The following is a 15,593-nucleotide window of genomic DNA, read 5'->3' as shown; positions in this document are numbered from 1 at the left end:
CAGATGACATCAGAAAAGGAGTTGAGAAACCGGGAACAAATGTTGGCCAGCCCACTGTTGGGACGTGTTCAGAACTCAGGAAAGTGAGCTGTCACAAGGTGGAGCTGCTCATTCACTGCATCCCACTTCTGATTATTCCCCTGCTCCTTGACCAAGTAATAAAGTCACCCCATATCCTGACATCAATCACTACATGTTTCCCCTTCTCCACTGCATGTCATTGGCTGGTAGAGTTGGGACATTGTGAACAACATGGGGCAAGTCTCAGCATGCCTACCAGAGTACAGAGATGCTGTCCTGTGTGAGATTTGTTGCCACCAGCGGGTGTTTTTACTGGGATGGTTTTTCTCAGGGCAGACCCCAGCCATTTAGGAGTCGGGGTCTGAGCATGCATAATAGGTGCTTTCCTTCCTGGCTGGAGTTCTTACTCTGGCTCAGTGATCATCACCTGACCCACCTCTAACTCCTCTCCTGCCACATGGGACCCATGCTCACATACAGTACTTGCTTTGATTTATACATAATAGTGCTGATAGGGCACATTATTAGCTGTAAAATGGCAATCCACAGAAAAGTATACCGTATTTTTCTGTGTATAATGCTAGGTTTTCCCCCTAAAAAATAATGTCAAAAATTTGGGGACATCTTATACACAGATACATCTCCCCCCATTTTCTTAAATCAGAGTCCCCCAGAATAGGGGGTGTCTTATACATGAGGGCGTCTTATAGACGGAAAAATACGGTATATGGTGTTTTCTTAGCATAGCTAGTAAATGAAAACTGGTGATTTGTATACTTGTTCTTAACCAAAGAGGCCGAGGAGCTATTGAAACCCAGTGAGTTTTTAAAAACAGACTCATAATGGCAACCGCTGTGCAGTTGAGCTTCCCACCTCAGTAGACACTTGTGTATTCTAGTGCCCAGCATACTTCCATTCTAGAAGTCTAGAAAGCCTTAGAATGTGAATGGCTGTTCCTGCTTCATAGAGGACTCCCATGAAGGTGGGACACACAACAGGCCAGAAATACATTTCATACTGGAAAATGCTCCTGCCTTTCTCCTACCACTTTGCAGCGCCCAGGGAGACTGATAAAACGAATGTCTCGCCAGAAGAATTGAGTTCCAACCCAGGCAGTGCTCCTTTGGTTCAGTCAGCTTTAGCTGGGGTCTGATGAAGCAGCAACAGCCTTGCTGCAACCCACCTGGGATGGCCTTGTGCCCCATCTGTGGGCCCCAACCCACTGGCTGAAGGCCTGTGGTCCAACTCAAAATGCTTGGCTACACAGTGGGATGTGTTGTGGGGTGGGATGTTGTGTCCATGGGGCAGGCAGATGTAGCTATAAGGAGGAGTGAGTTAGAAGGGGGTTGTAGCCAGGTCCCAGCGGTGTAACAATTCTCTTCGATGTTGAAAATGCAAATGCCATGGTTCTAAAGTATTTTAGTGGGTTATACTTCCAAACACTGGAAAAGAGGACAGAGAGGAGTTATGATAGCCATCTTCAAATATCTTAAGGGCTGCCACATGGAAGAGGCAGCAAGCTTGTTTTCTGCTGCTCTGGAGGGTAGGACCCAATTCAATGGACTCAAGTTGCAAGAAAGAATCCGACTAAACATCGGGAAGAACTTTCTGACAGTAAGAGCTGTTCAGTGGTCCAGACTCCATCAGAAGGAAGTGGAGCCTACGTACTTCACTGGAGGTTTTTAAGCAGAGGCTGGCTGGCCATCTCTCATGGGTGCTTTTGCTGAGATTCCTGCATTGCAGGGGGTTGGACTAGAGGACCCTTGGGGTCCCTGCCAACTCTACAATTCTGACTGTGTGTGGTTCTAGAGCAGGGGTCAACCACCTTTTTCAGGTGTGGGCTGGTCCACTGTCCCTCAGACCTTGTGGGGGACAACTATATTTTGGAAAAAAATATGAACGAATTCCTATGCCCCAAAAATAACCAAGATATGCATTTTAAATAAAAGGACACATTCTACTAATGTAAAAACACGCTGATTCCGTGGGCTGGATTGAGAATGCGATTGGGCCGCATCTGGCCCACGGGCCTTAGGTTGCCCACCCCTGTTCTAGAGTGCTGGTTTGTTTGATGTTGGTTTGATCCCAGAGTTCCTTTCATCCTCTGTCCTCAGGGTGATTTCATACCAAATCCGTTATGAAGGAAACGTGACAGATGACACCAAAATCAAATTCATGACAGATGGTGTGTTGTTGAAGGAAATCCAGAAGGTATGGTGGTGGTTCTTCCTTTCAGAAACGAAATGCAGCTGTGCCTATGTAATGCTACTTCTTAACATGTTGACATACTTTAGACGCAGCCAGTTCCCAACCTGCTGCCCTCCAGACTTTCATTACTCTGGCCATCTCCCATGCTTACTGAGGCTGATGGGAGTTGGAGTCCAAAAGATGTGGAAGGCACCAGGTTGGGTTTAGGGTGACTAAGAGATAGCTCAGGGTGGAGCTGAACTGGTTGGGTTGTCACTAGGCAACAGGTCCCCCCCCCCCCAAAAAAAACAAACCCGAATTCAGATTCAGGAATGAGAGAAGGGTTTTGCACTTCCTTGTGAGGTCCTCAGAACCATGTTCAGTTTGAAGAAGTGGCTTAGGGGCATAGATGTTTTTGATTGCCACTCCCATCAGCCCAGCCTGCTTAGACCCACATGCAGGTTTTGAGCCACAAATTCCCCCTTAAAGATCAAATCAGTTGATAAGTCTGGTTGAATTTTGATGTGTGGTTGTGGTATTCCTCATACACCCACCCACCCTTTTGGTCTTCCCAGGATTTCTTGTTGTCCAAGTACCGGGTCATTATTCTCGATGAAGCTCATGAAAGAAGCATCTATACGGATATCCTGATTGGTCTTTTATCACGCATTGTGCCGCTCAGAGCCAAGGTAAGGGGGGAAAGGGGGGTTACGTATCAATAGCATTCTAACATTCCATTATTTTGGTTTTTACAATTACAGTCATACCTCGGTTTACAGACGCTTCAGGTTGCGTGTTTTCAGGTTGCGCACTGTGCCAAACCCAGAAGTACCGGAATGGGTTACTTCTGGGTTTCAGCGCTTGCACATGCGCTGAAGAGCCAAATTGTGACCCACACGTGCGCAGATGCGGCACTGCGGGTTGCAAATGTGCCTCCTGCACGGATCACATTCACAACCCAAGGGTCCACTGTAATCATATGTGCTTGATTCAGGCATTGAAAATACTAGGACTCCAGTGCTCCTTAAACTGATGTTTCACAGCTGATATTTCAGTTTCCATTTGGTTCTTACTATTTTAATACTTCTGTGCAAACTTTGCATGAAAAGAAGGCACATTGATGCTGAAAGTAAGAGAATGAATAAATAGCAGCACTTTAAATTTGGTCCAGGAACAGATAAGGTAGGGTTGCCAAAGTTGTTGAGCTTTTTGGGGGGAAATCTCAAAAATAGGTTTTGAGCATAATATGCTCATAGGCCTAGTTAATTTGTCATTCAGCTGCTAGAATACTGCGGGCAGTTTCTGAACAGTCTTCAAAGATCTTACATCAAGTTCCTCCAGATTTGGCTACATCTAATCTCCACCAAGCAAAGCTCCTGCCTTCTTGCCTGTGTTTTTGTTCTTACATATTGACAGAAAGGACATCCGCTGAAGTTGATCATCATGTCTGCCACACTGCGTGTGGAAGATTTCACCACCAACAAGAAACTGTTTGCCAGTCCTCCTCCTGTTATACAGGTAACAGTGTGACATTCAACTGGTGATAGTGGTTGGATTGGGTGTCACGTTTTGTTCCAAGACCAGAGGCCCCAGGGAAAGTGGCAAGCCTGGAGAGGGGAGCAGGGCTGGTCAAAGGATTCTGGACGGCATCTGCCTTTGATGCCTCCTGTCTCTGGACTGCATCCACCAGACTCCATCCCCTGGAGAGAGCTGCTGAGCACGGGCACTCCTCCTCCTCCTCCTCCCATAGCCTCCCTCCTGGCATGTATCAGGGCGGGTGAGGGGTGAGGGGAGGGACCTGGTTCTTCAAGGAAGGGTCCGTGTCTGGCCTGTGGGCCCTGGCAGCCTGGGAGGTTCCTGTCTATACTTGTGGGTATAGGGCAGTATAATTTTTTAAGCAATAATTCCCTCAGGCACAGCAGTCCCCAGCTCAGGAGTGGAGATTGCAGCTTTCTCAGAAGCGCAGCTCCTGCACTTCTCCTGAGAGTGGGCAAGCAGCAGGGTGGGATGCACAAGCTTAAAGAAAAACACTTTTGAGAACCATTTTAAAAGGGCTCCCATCATATTCCTGTTTCGAGAAGGCTTTAATCTCTGCTCATTTAAGAGCAGAGATTAAATCCTGCTGCCTTGGCTTCATGATCCTGTTCCCTGCTGGAGGCATAGAGCCAATGCAGGATTAAACCACATCTTCTTGCCCGTTAGCTGGCATCACAGGTGGGTGGGTGTGGTTTGGAGGAAATGGCCTCACAGGCCAAATTGGAGCCCCTGGCAGGCCAAAAGGGACCTGTGAGCCAGAGGTTCCCCAGGTCTAAATAGACATGCTTTGTCGTTCTGGGCAACTGCTCTTTCTTTACCTGTATTGTTTTCTCTGTAGGTGGATGCCAGGCAATTTCCTGTGGCAGTTCATTTTAACAAAAGGACCCCACTGGATGATTATAATGGAGAATGTTTCCGGAAAGTCTGTAAAATTCACCGAATGTTGCCATCAGGTCAGCTGACTGGCACAGACATTTGTCTGTAATAAAAACCATAAAATTAGCTTTCAAATAAGGAACTGGAGTGATTCTCTTTTATGTCCTGGAGCAGGTTCAGAAAAGGGCAGAATGATCAGGGGGCTGAAGACAACACTCCCGGGAGGGAACTTGGCCACATTTGGGGCTTTTTAATTTAGATAAATAGTGAGCCGGAGGCGTATGATTACATACTTAAAGGTTAAGAGGTGGGTGCAGGAAAGAACACTTTATGGTTTCAGTACGCTGAAATTCTTTCTGAATTGCAAGAATATTTTAGTTGTCCCAACCAAATTAGAGACTTGCCTGAACTGGAGAAAATCCCCTGAGGAGAGGGATTGGCAATTCAACCGCTCTGTGAAGGGCATAGAGGGCCTCCTAACAGCCCACAGCACTCATAAGAAACTATAGTTCCCAGAATGCTATGGGGGAAAGCCATGACTGTTTAAAGTGGGATGACACTGCTTTAAATGTATAGTACAGATGTTGCCTTGATGTGACAAAATTCTGTGACTTAAAAAAAATAAATTGTGACAGTTTTTATGAAGAAGACATTGAATAATGTTTTATTTCAAAGCATGGACACTGGTGCTTCTTGCCACATTTCCCGCTTCCACAATGCCTGTGGCCTAATTTTAAGATATTTTATCTTCTTGCAGGGGGCATCCTGGTGTTCCTCACTGGCCAGGCTGAAGTACATTCACTGTGTAGGAGGCTGAGGAAATCGTTCCCTTTCCGCAAAAATGCACCCCAAGGTAACTGATGCCCTCAGAGAAACACATTGGTATTTCTGTATTAAAATCCCAAATAATTGGCATGGTACCAACTCAATAAATGCAGTCTTGCAACTCTTCCAAAAAGCATATTTGTTAAAAGCATTCTCCAAGCCTTTGCACGTGGCCTGCCTCAAGTCCTCGAGGGACAGAATTTGCGTGAGAAGTTACTTCTCTGACAGCCACTGCTTTTCCTTGTCCAGTGGCAGGGAAAACAGCAATCCCAGAGTTGAATGATTTTGCGCCCTGGGTGCAAAGCATGCATTTGAGCAAGAGTCAAGTATAGCACCCTGGCAGGCCAGACCAAGACTGGCTGTTAACCTGGCAGTGCCAAAACCTGGCCTGGAAGCTTGCGGAGGTGGGTGAAGCCACCCTGAAAGTCTGGGAGGACACCTTCGGCCAGGGAACTTTTTGCGCTGCAATTCTCCATGGCTCACCACCAAGGGCAGCAAAGCACAGATCTAGACATTTATGCCAGTTTCACACAGCAAACTTGTTTGGAGCTGGCTGCACTTCCCCTTTACATTGCTCTATTAAAAATAAAACTGCCAATATCAAAATGCTGGTGACCACAGTTTGAGTCTCTGTTCTGGCCGGCTCAACTCAAAGAGGGTATTCTAGAGCTGGAAAAGGTTCAGAAAAAGGCATCCTGAATGATCAAGGGGTTGGAGCAACTCCCCCATGAAGAAAAGCTGCAGGGTTTCGTACTTTTTAGCTTAGAGGAAAAATGAGTGAGAGGCGACTTGTTAAAAAGTTCATAAAATTCTGCATGGCATGGAAAAGTGGATAAAGAATATGTTTTTCTCTTAACTCTAGAACTTGCAAACATCCAATGAATTTTCTTGAAAATTCCGAATATATATAATTTTTAAGTACTTCAGAAATTACTGTGATGGAAGGCAGCCTAGCTTGACTCCTCACAATATCACTGGGGAGAGATGTAATTTTGTATTTGGTCTGTAACTTGGTTTTTTTGCCTCCTCCTTTGGGCTCTTGCTCCTCCTCCTTTGGGCTATTGGACCTCCTCCTTTGGGCTATTGCTGTTACAGTTGCCACATAACACTCATCCCACAGTTGTGAGCAATGGATCTTTCAGTTTGGCTCCTCACTATACTTTGACAGGTGCTGTCACTGTACTGTTTTCAGCACCAGCTTGAAACATACCGTATTTTCCCCTCTATAACACGCAGATTCTTTCTCCTAAAAAGGAAGGGGAAATGTCTGTGCGTGTTATTGAGCGAATGTGTGGTCCCTGGAGCCAAATGGCACGAGGGGAGGCAAAAAAGCAGGCAAAAATCAAATCGGGTCTCAGAGAAGGGAAACCTGAAAAGAGGAATCGGCTGCTTTCCTGCATTCTGCCTCAGGGTCTTACTGCCCACCCATCTCTGTTTCCTTGCTGTGTTTGCTCAAACGGAACAAAGAGCAGGGAAAGCCCCTCCCCTCCAGGCAAGCAGAGGGGAAAGCAGAAAACATGCAGGAGGGAGGGAGGGAGAGAGAGAGAGAGAGCGCGGGTGAGCTGGCTGGCTTGGGTGGGTAGGTGAGGGAAAACTTTTGCCTTCCTTTCCTCCCTCCCGTTATACCCCTCTCCTGCGTTCTTAGCCAGCTGCTTCTCTGCACACCCCTCTCGTGCTCCTTGTCCATTCTGTGTTTTTCCTTCCCTCCCCACTTAAAATGTGGTTAAAAAGCATGGATCCTCAGGATCTTTGCATTGGGTCACCCCAAATTCACCATCAGATCACATAGCATGTCCATGGCTACAGCCTGCCCCCCAAAAATCACGCACCCACTGTTGCCTGGGGCTGCAGTGGTGCAAAAATGTGGTTAAAAAGCATGGATCCTCAGGATCTTTGCATTGGGTCAGCCCAAATTCACCATCAGATCACATAGCATGTCCATGGCTACAGCCTGCCCCCCCAAAATCACGCACCCACTGTTGCCTGGGGCTGCAATGGTGCAAAAATGTGGTTACAAAACATGGATCCTCAGGATCTTTGCATTGGGTCAGCCCAAATTCACCATCAGAGCACATAGCATGTCCATGGCTACAGCCTGCCCCCCCAAAATCACACACCCACTGTTGCCTGGGGCAGAAATGGTGCAAAAACGTGGTTACAAATCATGGATCCACAGGGATTCTCAGGATTTTTGCATTGGGTCACCCCAAATTCACCATCAGATCACATGTCTGTGGCCACAGCATGAAGCACAAAAATGATACATCCACTGTTTCATTCAGAATGTTTTTTCCCTTGTTTTCCTCCTCTAAAAACGATGTGCGTGTTATGGTCAGGTGCGTGTTATAGAGCGAAAAATACGGTATTTGTTTAGGCAAACCTAAAGGTGTTTTAATCATTTTTACTGTCAATTTTAGTTATCGTTAAATGTTTTTAATTATTTAAACTCTTTTCACTGATAATAAATACAGTAAACTGCTTAGAGGTTTTACTACAATCCAAAAGGTGTGAGCCTTTTTCTTAAGTAAAAATATTGATGTAGATGCTGCTTCCTTTCTTCTTCCCAGGCGGTGGTGAAGACAAGGAGGATTCGGTTGAAGAAATACGAAGATTTAAGAAATCCAAACGGAAAAAGAATGTGGTATGCTTTCACTGAAGGCTCCCAAGTGGAACCAACCCTGGCGGGGCTTGCATTTGACACCAAATTTAAAAGGCACCGAGGAGCAGTTCAAGGCTCCTTTGCAGCCATCTCTTTCGCTGCCACACACACTGGGAAAACTGTATTGCAAGCCAAAATAGGGGCAGATTCCTCACCTCTTCCCTGCTTCACAATAGGGTCCCCCAGATTAACAGCCTTTTGATCCAGACGCATGAACATGCTCCTTATTTCCAATACATTTGCCTCCTCCCCAGTCCCAGACACTTATTGGGGTCCCAGGTTCTCAGGGCTGGGTCAGATGCAGGTCAGCACTCAAGAAGAAGGCGCAAGCAGAAAAGTTAGCTCTTCATTGAAGAAAGCAACATACAAGGCAACAATGCCAACACACAGGACTGGCCCCTAGTGAAACAGATGCCAGGACTGAAGCTCTTCACCTTCTACTTACCTCTAAGTCTTCCCCCCAGCTCCTGGGATGCTGGTGCAGCATCTGTCCCTCCTCTGCTTCATCAGCAGAGTCTTCACTGCTTTCCACACCTCTTGCTGTTGCCTTTTCAGCATCCAACCATTCCTCCCCTCCTTCCCCCTCTGATCTGTCCTCAGTGTCCCACCACCACCCTGGCTCTGAACCTTCCTCCTCAGGCTTCCCTCGGGTTCTCCGGCTGCTGCCTCCCACCACTCCTCTTCATCCAGCCAGTCTCTGACACAAATCCAAGTCCCATCCCACTTGGACCCTCCGAGGGTCTTCCAGCTCTAACTCTCCAAGCTCCTCACATTCCTCCTCAGGATCTGACCATCCCCTCCATGACACCTCCATGGGCCTCATGTCAACCACAGGGGACCAGGGGACCGTGGCTGTTTTGCAATGGTGTTTCAGAAACCACTGCCTCTCTGTGCCTGTATGTCCTCTGAATTTCAGCCTTCGAAAGCCGTGATCCCTTTGTGCATTTCTCCTGATCCTTTCAGGTGCTGCCCAAAATAGATCTGGATAACTATTCTGTTATGCCAGTAGATGAAGGAGATGAAGACAGAGATGCAGGAGCTGAAGAAGATGCTGACGCTGCTTGCTCAGATCTCGACCTGGAATATGGAGATGATGGGTTGGAAGAAGGTTTGCCTCTTGGGAAATATGCTAAGGCAGTGTTGGTTCAGTTTCTGCAGGGCCTGTGGGCAAGACTTCCTCAGTGAGCCTTCCTCGCTCCTGTCATCATCTGCTGCTGCCCCACTCCTCCTCATGCATTTCCCCACCCTGCCACTAGCTTGCCAGGCAGAAAGTCAGTGAGCAAGCGGGTACTGGCATTTTCTGCTCCTCCTCCTCCCCAACGCAGTTGCTCAGGCCAGAGGAAGAGGCTGGTGAGGAAGCGAGTGGGTTGCAGTGATGAAGAACAGGTGCAGGCTTAGGGGGGTCCCTTGCCAGAGACGTCCCTCGCTGGCAAGATGCCCAAATATACCAACCCCTGAGGCTGGCTTGTGTTTATACATGTTGGGACCAGACTTTATCACTGAGCTGTCATGGCGCATAGAATCATAGAATGAGAGTTGGAAGGGACTGGGAGGGTCATCTAGTTCCAACCACCTGCAGTGCAGGAATCTTTCACCCCACATGGGGCTCAGTTAAGAGTCTCATGCTCTGCTGATGTGCCCTAATTTATCCTGCTCTGTTCTGTTTGTTGCATTTTCTCTCTCACTCCAAATAAATCACACAATTTTTGCAAAGTTTCCCCAGGGTTCCCTGTGAAGAGAAACTGACAGTTAATCCACTCTGGGAATTGTAGTTCTGGGAAAGGAATAGGGGCCTCCTAACAGCTCTCAACACTTTGCAAACTACAGTTCCCAGGATTCTTTGAGGAAGCAAGGACTGTTCCAAGCGTTATGATACTGCTTTAAATGTAGAGTGCTGGTGGGGCTGTTGATTCAAATGGTGAAGTCAGTTGGACAGCCAGCAGACTGTTGCTTATTACTGTTGTGTGTGTTTTTTAATTTTGTGTACAGGTGAGAACCCAGATTCCTCCCTCCCACTTTATGTTCTTCCACTTTACTCCTTGCTGGCACCAGAAAAGCAAGCCAAGGTAATGGTTCGTTTCCCTGGCTCCTCAGAAAATGTACCCATGAGCTCATTCTCCCAGTATGGATCCTTTATAAAACATCCGTAAACCCATACACAAGAGAATGGTCTGGGCAGGTTTGCAGAAGCCCAAAAAACACCTGAGAACCAGCCCAGTGAGAATCAAGCACGCTCAGTGGGCACAGAATGCTGAGTAGTAGGAATTGGCAGAAAGCTGGCAGAGAGGGGAATAAAACAGAATATCCTGGAAGGAGGGCTTGGCTGGGTAGAGCCCTGAGCCCTGGATGCTGCATCACTTTGTTGTATGCCTCACTTGCAGAATTTATAGGTTGTGGGCACCAGTTTCCATATTCCTGGGTGATTTTTCTAGGATCTCCCCCCCCCCTTTTATTTCTGTACTCCAGGTTTTTAGGCCCCATCCTCCTGGAACCAGGCTCTGTGTTGTAGCAACCAACGTGGCTGAAACATCCCTGACCATCCCGGGCATCAAGTATGTGGTGGACTGTGGGAAGGTCAAGAAACGCTTCTATGACAAAGTCACTGGAGTCTCATCTTTCAGAGTCACCTGGACGTCTCAGGCATCTGCCAACCAGCGGGCCGGCCGAGCTGGGCGCACAGAGCCTGGCCACTGTTACAGGTCAGCTGACTTCCCTTCTCTGTAGGAACACAAGAAGCTGCCTTCTGCTGAGTCAAACCGCTGGGCCCTCAAGATCAATATTGTCTGCACTGACTGGCAGCGGCAACGCTGATCATTGACTGTAACGACAAATATTTGATTTGACTGGCAGTGGCTTTCCAAGGTTTCAGCCAGGAGCTGTTTTGCTAAATGCAAGTTCTTTTGGATTCAGCGGCAGTAGCACGAGTGGAGGGAAGTTCCTCACTTTTATGAAGTAGCAGGCTTGGATGCAGAATAAAAAGCAGCGAAACAGTCTTTAAGCAGAATAATATAGCATATGCAAGTTAAAATACTTCCCCATTCAGCTATCAGGGAATGATAAGGGGGAGGCTCCAGCAGCACAGTACACAGCACCCAACAAGATCAAAGCTTGAAGATCAGACCCCACCAGGGACGCTTATACCCCTTAGATCAGGCATAGGCAAACTCGGCCCTCCAGTTGTTTTGGGACTACAACTCCCATCATCCCTGACCACTGGTTCTGTTAGCTAGGGATGATGGGAGTTGTAGTGGCCAAGTGCTGGCTGGCCTAATATCTAAATTCCTTCCACCTGTTAAGCTAGGCAAATACACAGGGCCAGGGTTGTTAGTTGATCCTGCAGCTGCACCATTCCTGACAGGCACTCAAGCTTCAGCTACAAGTGGATCTTTCCACATACCAGAAGCCCAAGCAGCAAATCAAGAGCATAAGGCAAACCAAAAACCCTTGACAATAAGCATGGGGGAATAATTGTACGAACCAATTAACCTGTCTCCTCAGAATACAAAATTCTTCAGCATTAGGTTTCCTCTACAGGAGCCCTTCTCAGCCCTGTCTAGAGATCCCAAGGATCGAACCTGGGACCTTCTGCCCTCAAAGCAGATGCTCTGCCACTGGGCTATGGCCCTTTCCCAAAGTAAAAGGGCTGCAATTTCAGTGGGTAATGCAGAAGATCCCAGGTCCAGTCCCTGGTGGCATTTCCAGGCAGGGCTGCAAATGACTCCTTACCAGAAACCCCAGAGAGCCTCTGCCAGTCCGTGTGGACAGTCGTGAGCTAGGGGGACCCATTGGTCTACCTCAGTAGAAGTTCGTTTTCTATCTTGGTGTTTCCTGCTTGGCAGGGGGTTGGACTCGATGGCCCTTGTGGTCTCTCCCAACTCTATGATTCTATGATCTCCCTGTGTAAAAGAGCCCCCAACTGTTTACATTTTAGCAGGACATTATTTTAAAAAATTGCATCTTTAAGAACCAATACCAGTGTTTGCTTGATTTCCTTTTCCTGCCTTATCCTATTTTTATTTTATGTTGTGTGATCCTAAAACCGCTGGTTCATCTATCTCAATATTGTTTACACTGACTGGCAGGCGCTCTCCTGGGTTTCAGACAGCTAGAATGCAGCACCCCTGCACAATCCAGGAGGCTCACATCTCTAGCTGGTCTCAACAGTTGGGAGCAAAAGCTGTGTAGTAGTATATTTCTGAAGCCTTCTAGGCAGCTGCTAATCCCCCTGCCCCCGGCTTCCTCTCTTGTTTTGTTCTAGGCTTTACTCTTCGGCTGTCTTCAGTGACTTTGAGAAGTTCACTTCTCCTGAGATTACCAGGCGACCTGTTGAAGATTTAATCCTGCAAATGAAAGCGCTAAACATTGAAAAGGTGGGAGTCAATTTAGGGCAGCCTTCCTTCTGCAACATGGATTATGTCATTCCCGTCTAAGTTGGCCATGCTGCCTGGGTTTGATGGGAGTTGTAGTTCAAAACCGGAGGGCGCCGCATGGTGGGGAAGGGCTTCGAACTAGATGGGACACCAACATAGGAAGCTGCCTTATACTGAATCAGGCCATTGATTGCTCCATCTATCCCAGGGTTGTCAACACTGACTAGCAGCTTTTCTCTTGGGTTTCAGGCATGGTTCTCTCCCACCCTGCCTGGAGATGCCATTGGGGGCTGAACTTGGGATCTCCTGCATGCAAGGCAGACACTCTGCCTCGGAGCTACAGCCCTTCCCCACCAATCACCCGGCTCCTTTTTGAAAAATAGATGGCAGGTGTGGGGAGCGTTAACCCACTATGGGAGCTTTCCCACCATGCAAATTGCAGGTGCAAGGATCAAGTCAAAGGGTTAAATTAGCCTATCGTCACCAGTGGTCAGGGAGGAAGTAGACCCCCACAGATTTATGTTCGATTGTGACTCTATGTGGGCCATCATTCTGAAACCTAGAAACTGCCTCGGAGACAAAGCCTTTTTAATGATTTTGTGTGTGTATAATATTTAATTTTCTTTTTGTTAGAAAAAAAGAAAGCTAACGTTCGAAAGATTGCTATTCTAATTAGCACAAGAAAAAGGTTTAAATCTGGACTCCCTCGGGGGGGGGTGGCCTCTCCTTCCTTGGAGGTTTTTAAGCAGAGGTTGGATGGCCATCGGTCTTGGATGGCCCTGCATTTCAGGGGGTTGGACTAGTTAACCCTGGGGGTTCCTTCCAACTCTATGATTCTCTAATTCCACAATTCTGTGATTCTGCTGAAACCCCCAGGTAACATTGGCCCACCCTCTAAAATAACTTGCTCAGCAGCCTCTCCCCCCCCCCCCGCTCTTTGGTCAATTCCAGCACTGCTGAAGTTGGAAGGTGGCTTGCAGACAGATGGGGTGGGCAATTGTTTATTAATAGCAGCAAATCCCCCCCTCCCCTTTTGAATTGTGCTGCTGGGAAGAAGAAATCTGTAGTGAGGTTAAGGTAGGAGTTCGTTGGGGTGGGGGAAGAACCAGGAGTGGATTTTTGTGTCGCAGGAGCTTATGCTACGTTCTGGTACTAAAACCAAATTTCTGCACTGGGCATGCATGCGCGCGCACTGAGGCACCCCATTTCTTAACCAGTGTTCTGCACCTGGGTCTGGTCAGTGGATCTCTGGGTTCTAGTGGTGGTGATGATGTGAGTAGACCCCACAAGCCTGAAGTTATTCCATGCCCATCTTACTCAGTTCTTGGGCATCTCATCTGTTCATGCCGGGTGTGTCGTCATCTTTGTGTTTGCAGGTGGTCAATTTTCCCTTTCCTACACCCCCGCCGCTGGAAGCGCTCGTTGCTGCTGAGGAGCTGTTGATAGCCCTTGGAGCCTTGCAGGAACCCTCCAAATCTGGAAGGTAGACTTTTTACTGATTGTTGCTGTCTTTGTTGCTTTTTTGAAAAACCAAGTTGAACTATGCCAGTTGGTGGATTGTGCTTCCTCTCTTTTCTCCCCCTGTGCAGAGCCATCCCTCCCATTGGATAGAGTGGGGTGGCCATCTTGCACAGTTCCTTTGAGCTGCCATGAAAGAGCAGAAAAATTATGTTTTTGTTTTACAACTGCATAAATCATACCATTGCCTGAGACCATCAAAGCAGTGAACAACATGATAAACGAAATACCGTATTTTTCGCTCTATGAGACGCACCTAGTTTTTAGAGGAGGAAAACAAGAAAAAAAATTCTGAATCCCAGAAGCCAGAAGAGCAAGAGGGATCGTTGCGCAGCGAAAGCAGCGATCCCTCTTGCCTGTTCTGGCTTCTGGGATAGCTGCACAGCCTGCATTTGCTCCATAAGACGCACACACATTTCCCCTTACTTTTTAGGAGGGAAAATGTGAGTCTTATTGAGCAAAAAATACGGTAAATAGCACACCAAAAATACAAATTCTAAAAGCCACATTTGGAGGGCAGTAAGTCAAGAGAGGCCTGCTCTAGGAATTACCTCCTGTTCCCTTCTTCCAGGCTGAAAAAGTTGCAAGAAGCAAAGCTGACCTGCCCCATCAGCCCCCTGGGGGCCACAATGGCAGCCTTTCCTGTGGCTCCCCGTTACGCAAAGATGCTTGCCTTGAGCAAACAGCAGGACTGCCTCCCATATGTCATCACCTTAGTGTCAGCCCTGACGGTTCGGGAACTCTTTGAAGAGTTTAACAGGTGAGCGTTCCCCCAACAGAAGTGCTGGGCGTTGGCTCCATGTCTGTGTCTGCTGTTTGCTGCCCTGGACTCCTTTGGGAAGAATGGTGGGGTGGAAGGAAACAAACAAACTTGCCACTCTCTGAACTGGTGGCCCAAAGGAACGATCCCCTTTGGTGTGGTCCCCTTGGTGGTAGTTCATTGGCAGTAAAGAATTGCACCTCTGAAAGTTGTTGCAATTCCTCTCACTGTGCTGCTGAGGATACACAGCCCATGGTCACCCTGTGATGAATAATGGTAGCCTTCAGCTGAGCACATAAGTTGTACATAAGTTGCTTCTGTTTTTTTAGTACAAGTCACAAATTTAATAAAACAAGTATATGTGGTAGAGATTCAGCACTGCAATCCTATGCATGTCTACTCATAAATTTGGAAAGATGTATCAGTCTATTTCTGTTCAGTGTCAGTTCTGCATGCACCCAAGCATAGTTCTGTCCTTTTTTTGCAGCTTTTAAAAAGCATGCAGGAAAAACTTGCATTTAAATTGTACACAGTTCCCTTAAAGTGCACACTTTGTATGCATTCTTTCCGTAAAGTAATGCACTTTGTGGGCTTTGTCATTGCACTTCCCCCTAAAATATGTATTTCCGATAAAATACTGATTTTCGGATGCATTTTTTTGAACCTTAAACTAATTTTTTTGCATCGCAAAATTTGGAGAAATACTGATTTGATTGATAGCTGTGCTCCAATCCACTTATAAGTCTGGGGCAATTGAATTCGTGAGTTTGTGTCTACCAGATTTGCCCTCCATCCTTATTTGATACCAGGCGCTTATTCCCAGGAAAGAATGTATAGGATT

The 15,593-nt window shown here is 47.2% G+C and overlaps 1 protein-coding gene and 1 long non-coding RNA gene across 3 annotated transcripts in view; both read left to right on the top strand.

Annotated features, from left to right (window-relative positions):
* The window catches only part of DHX37 (DEAH-box helicase 37), a 34,599-nt gene that overhangs the window by 7,597 nt on the left and 11,409 nt on the right, over nucleotides 1-15,593 (top strand). For both annotated transcript variants that reach the window (XM_081892894.1, XM_081892893.1), the window contains exons 7-18: nucleotides 2,136-2,232; nucleotides 2,784-2,897; nucleotides 3,625-3,726; nucleotides 4,583-4,697; nucleotides 5,378-5,473; nucleotides 8,013-8,086; nucleotides 9,068-9,212; nucleotides 10,094-10,170; nucleotides 10,571-10,803; nucleotides 12,363-12,474; nucleotides 13,851-13,957; nucleotides 14,564-14,752. In XM_081892894.1, coding sequence (XP_081749020.1) covers nucleotides 2,136-2,232; nucleotides 2,784-2,897; nucleotides 3,625-3,726; nucleotides 4,583-4,697; nucleotides 5,378-5,473; nucleotides 8,013-8,086; nucleotides 9,068-9,212; nucleotides 10,094-10,170; nucleotides 10,571-10,803; nucleotides 12,363-12,474; nucleotides 13,851-13,957; nucleotides 14,564-14,752 — 1,461 coding nt within the window. The remainder of the gene's footprint in view (nucleotides 1-2,135; nucleotides 2,233-2,783; nucleotides 2,898-3,624; nucleotides 3,727-4,582; nucleotides 4,698-5,377; nucleotides 5,474-8,012; nucleotides 8,087-9,067; nucleotides 9,213-10,093; nucleotides 10,171-10,570; nucleotides 10,804-12,362; nucleotides 12,475-13,850; nucleotides 13,958-14,563; nucleotides 14,753-15,593) is intronic.
* LOC309359380 lies at nucleotides 6,656-7,818 on the top strand. The gene is made up of 2 exons (XR_014163829.1): nucleotides 6,656-7,381; nucleotides 7,540-7,818. It is a non-coding gene; the product is annotated as an uncharacterized lncRNA (long non-coding RNA).

The sequence above is a fragment of the Podarcis melisellensis genome (assembly GCF_964234715.1).
Source record: "Podarcis melisellensis genome assembly, chromosome: 16".
NCBI lineage: Eukaryota > Metazoa > Chordata > Lepidosauria > Squamata > Lacertidae > Podarcis > Podarcis melisellensis.
Note: the sequence above shows the minus strand (reverse complement) of the source record. Positions and strands in the feature narration are given on the sequence as shown.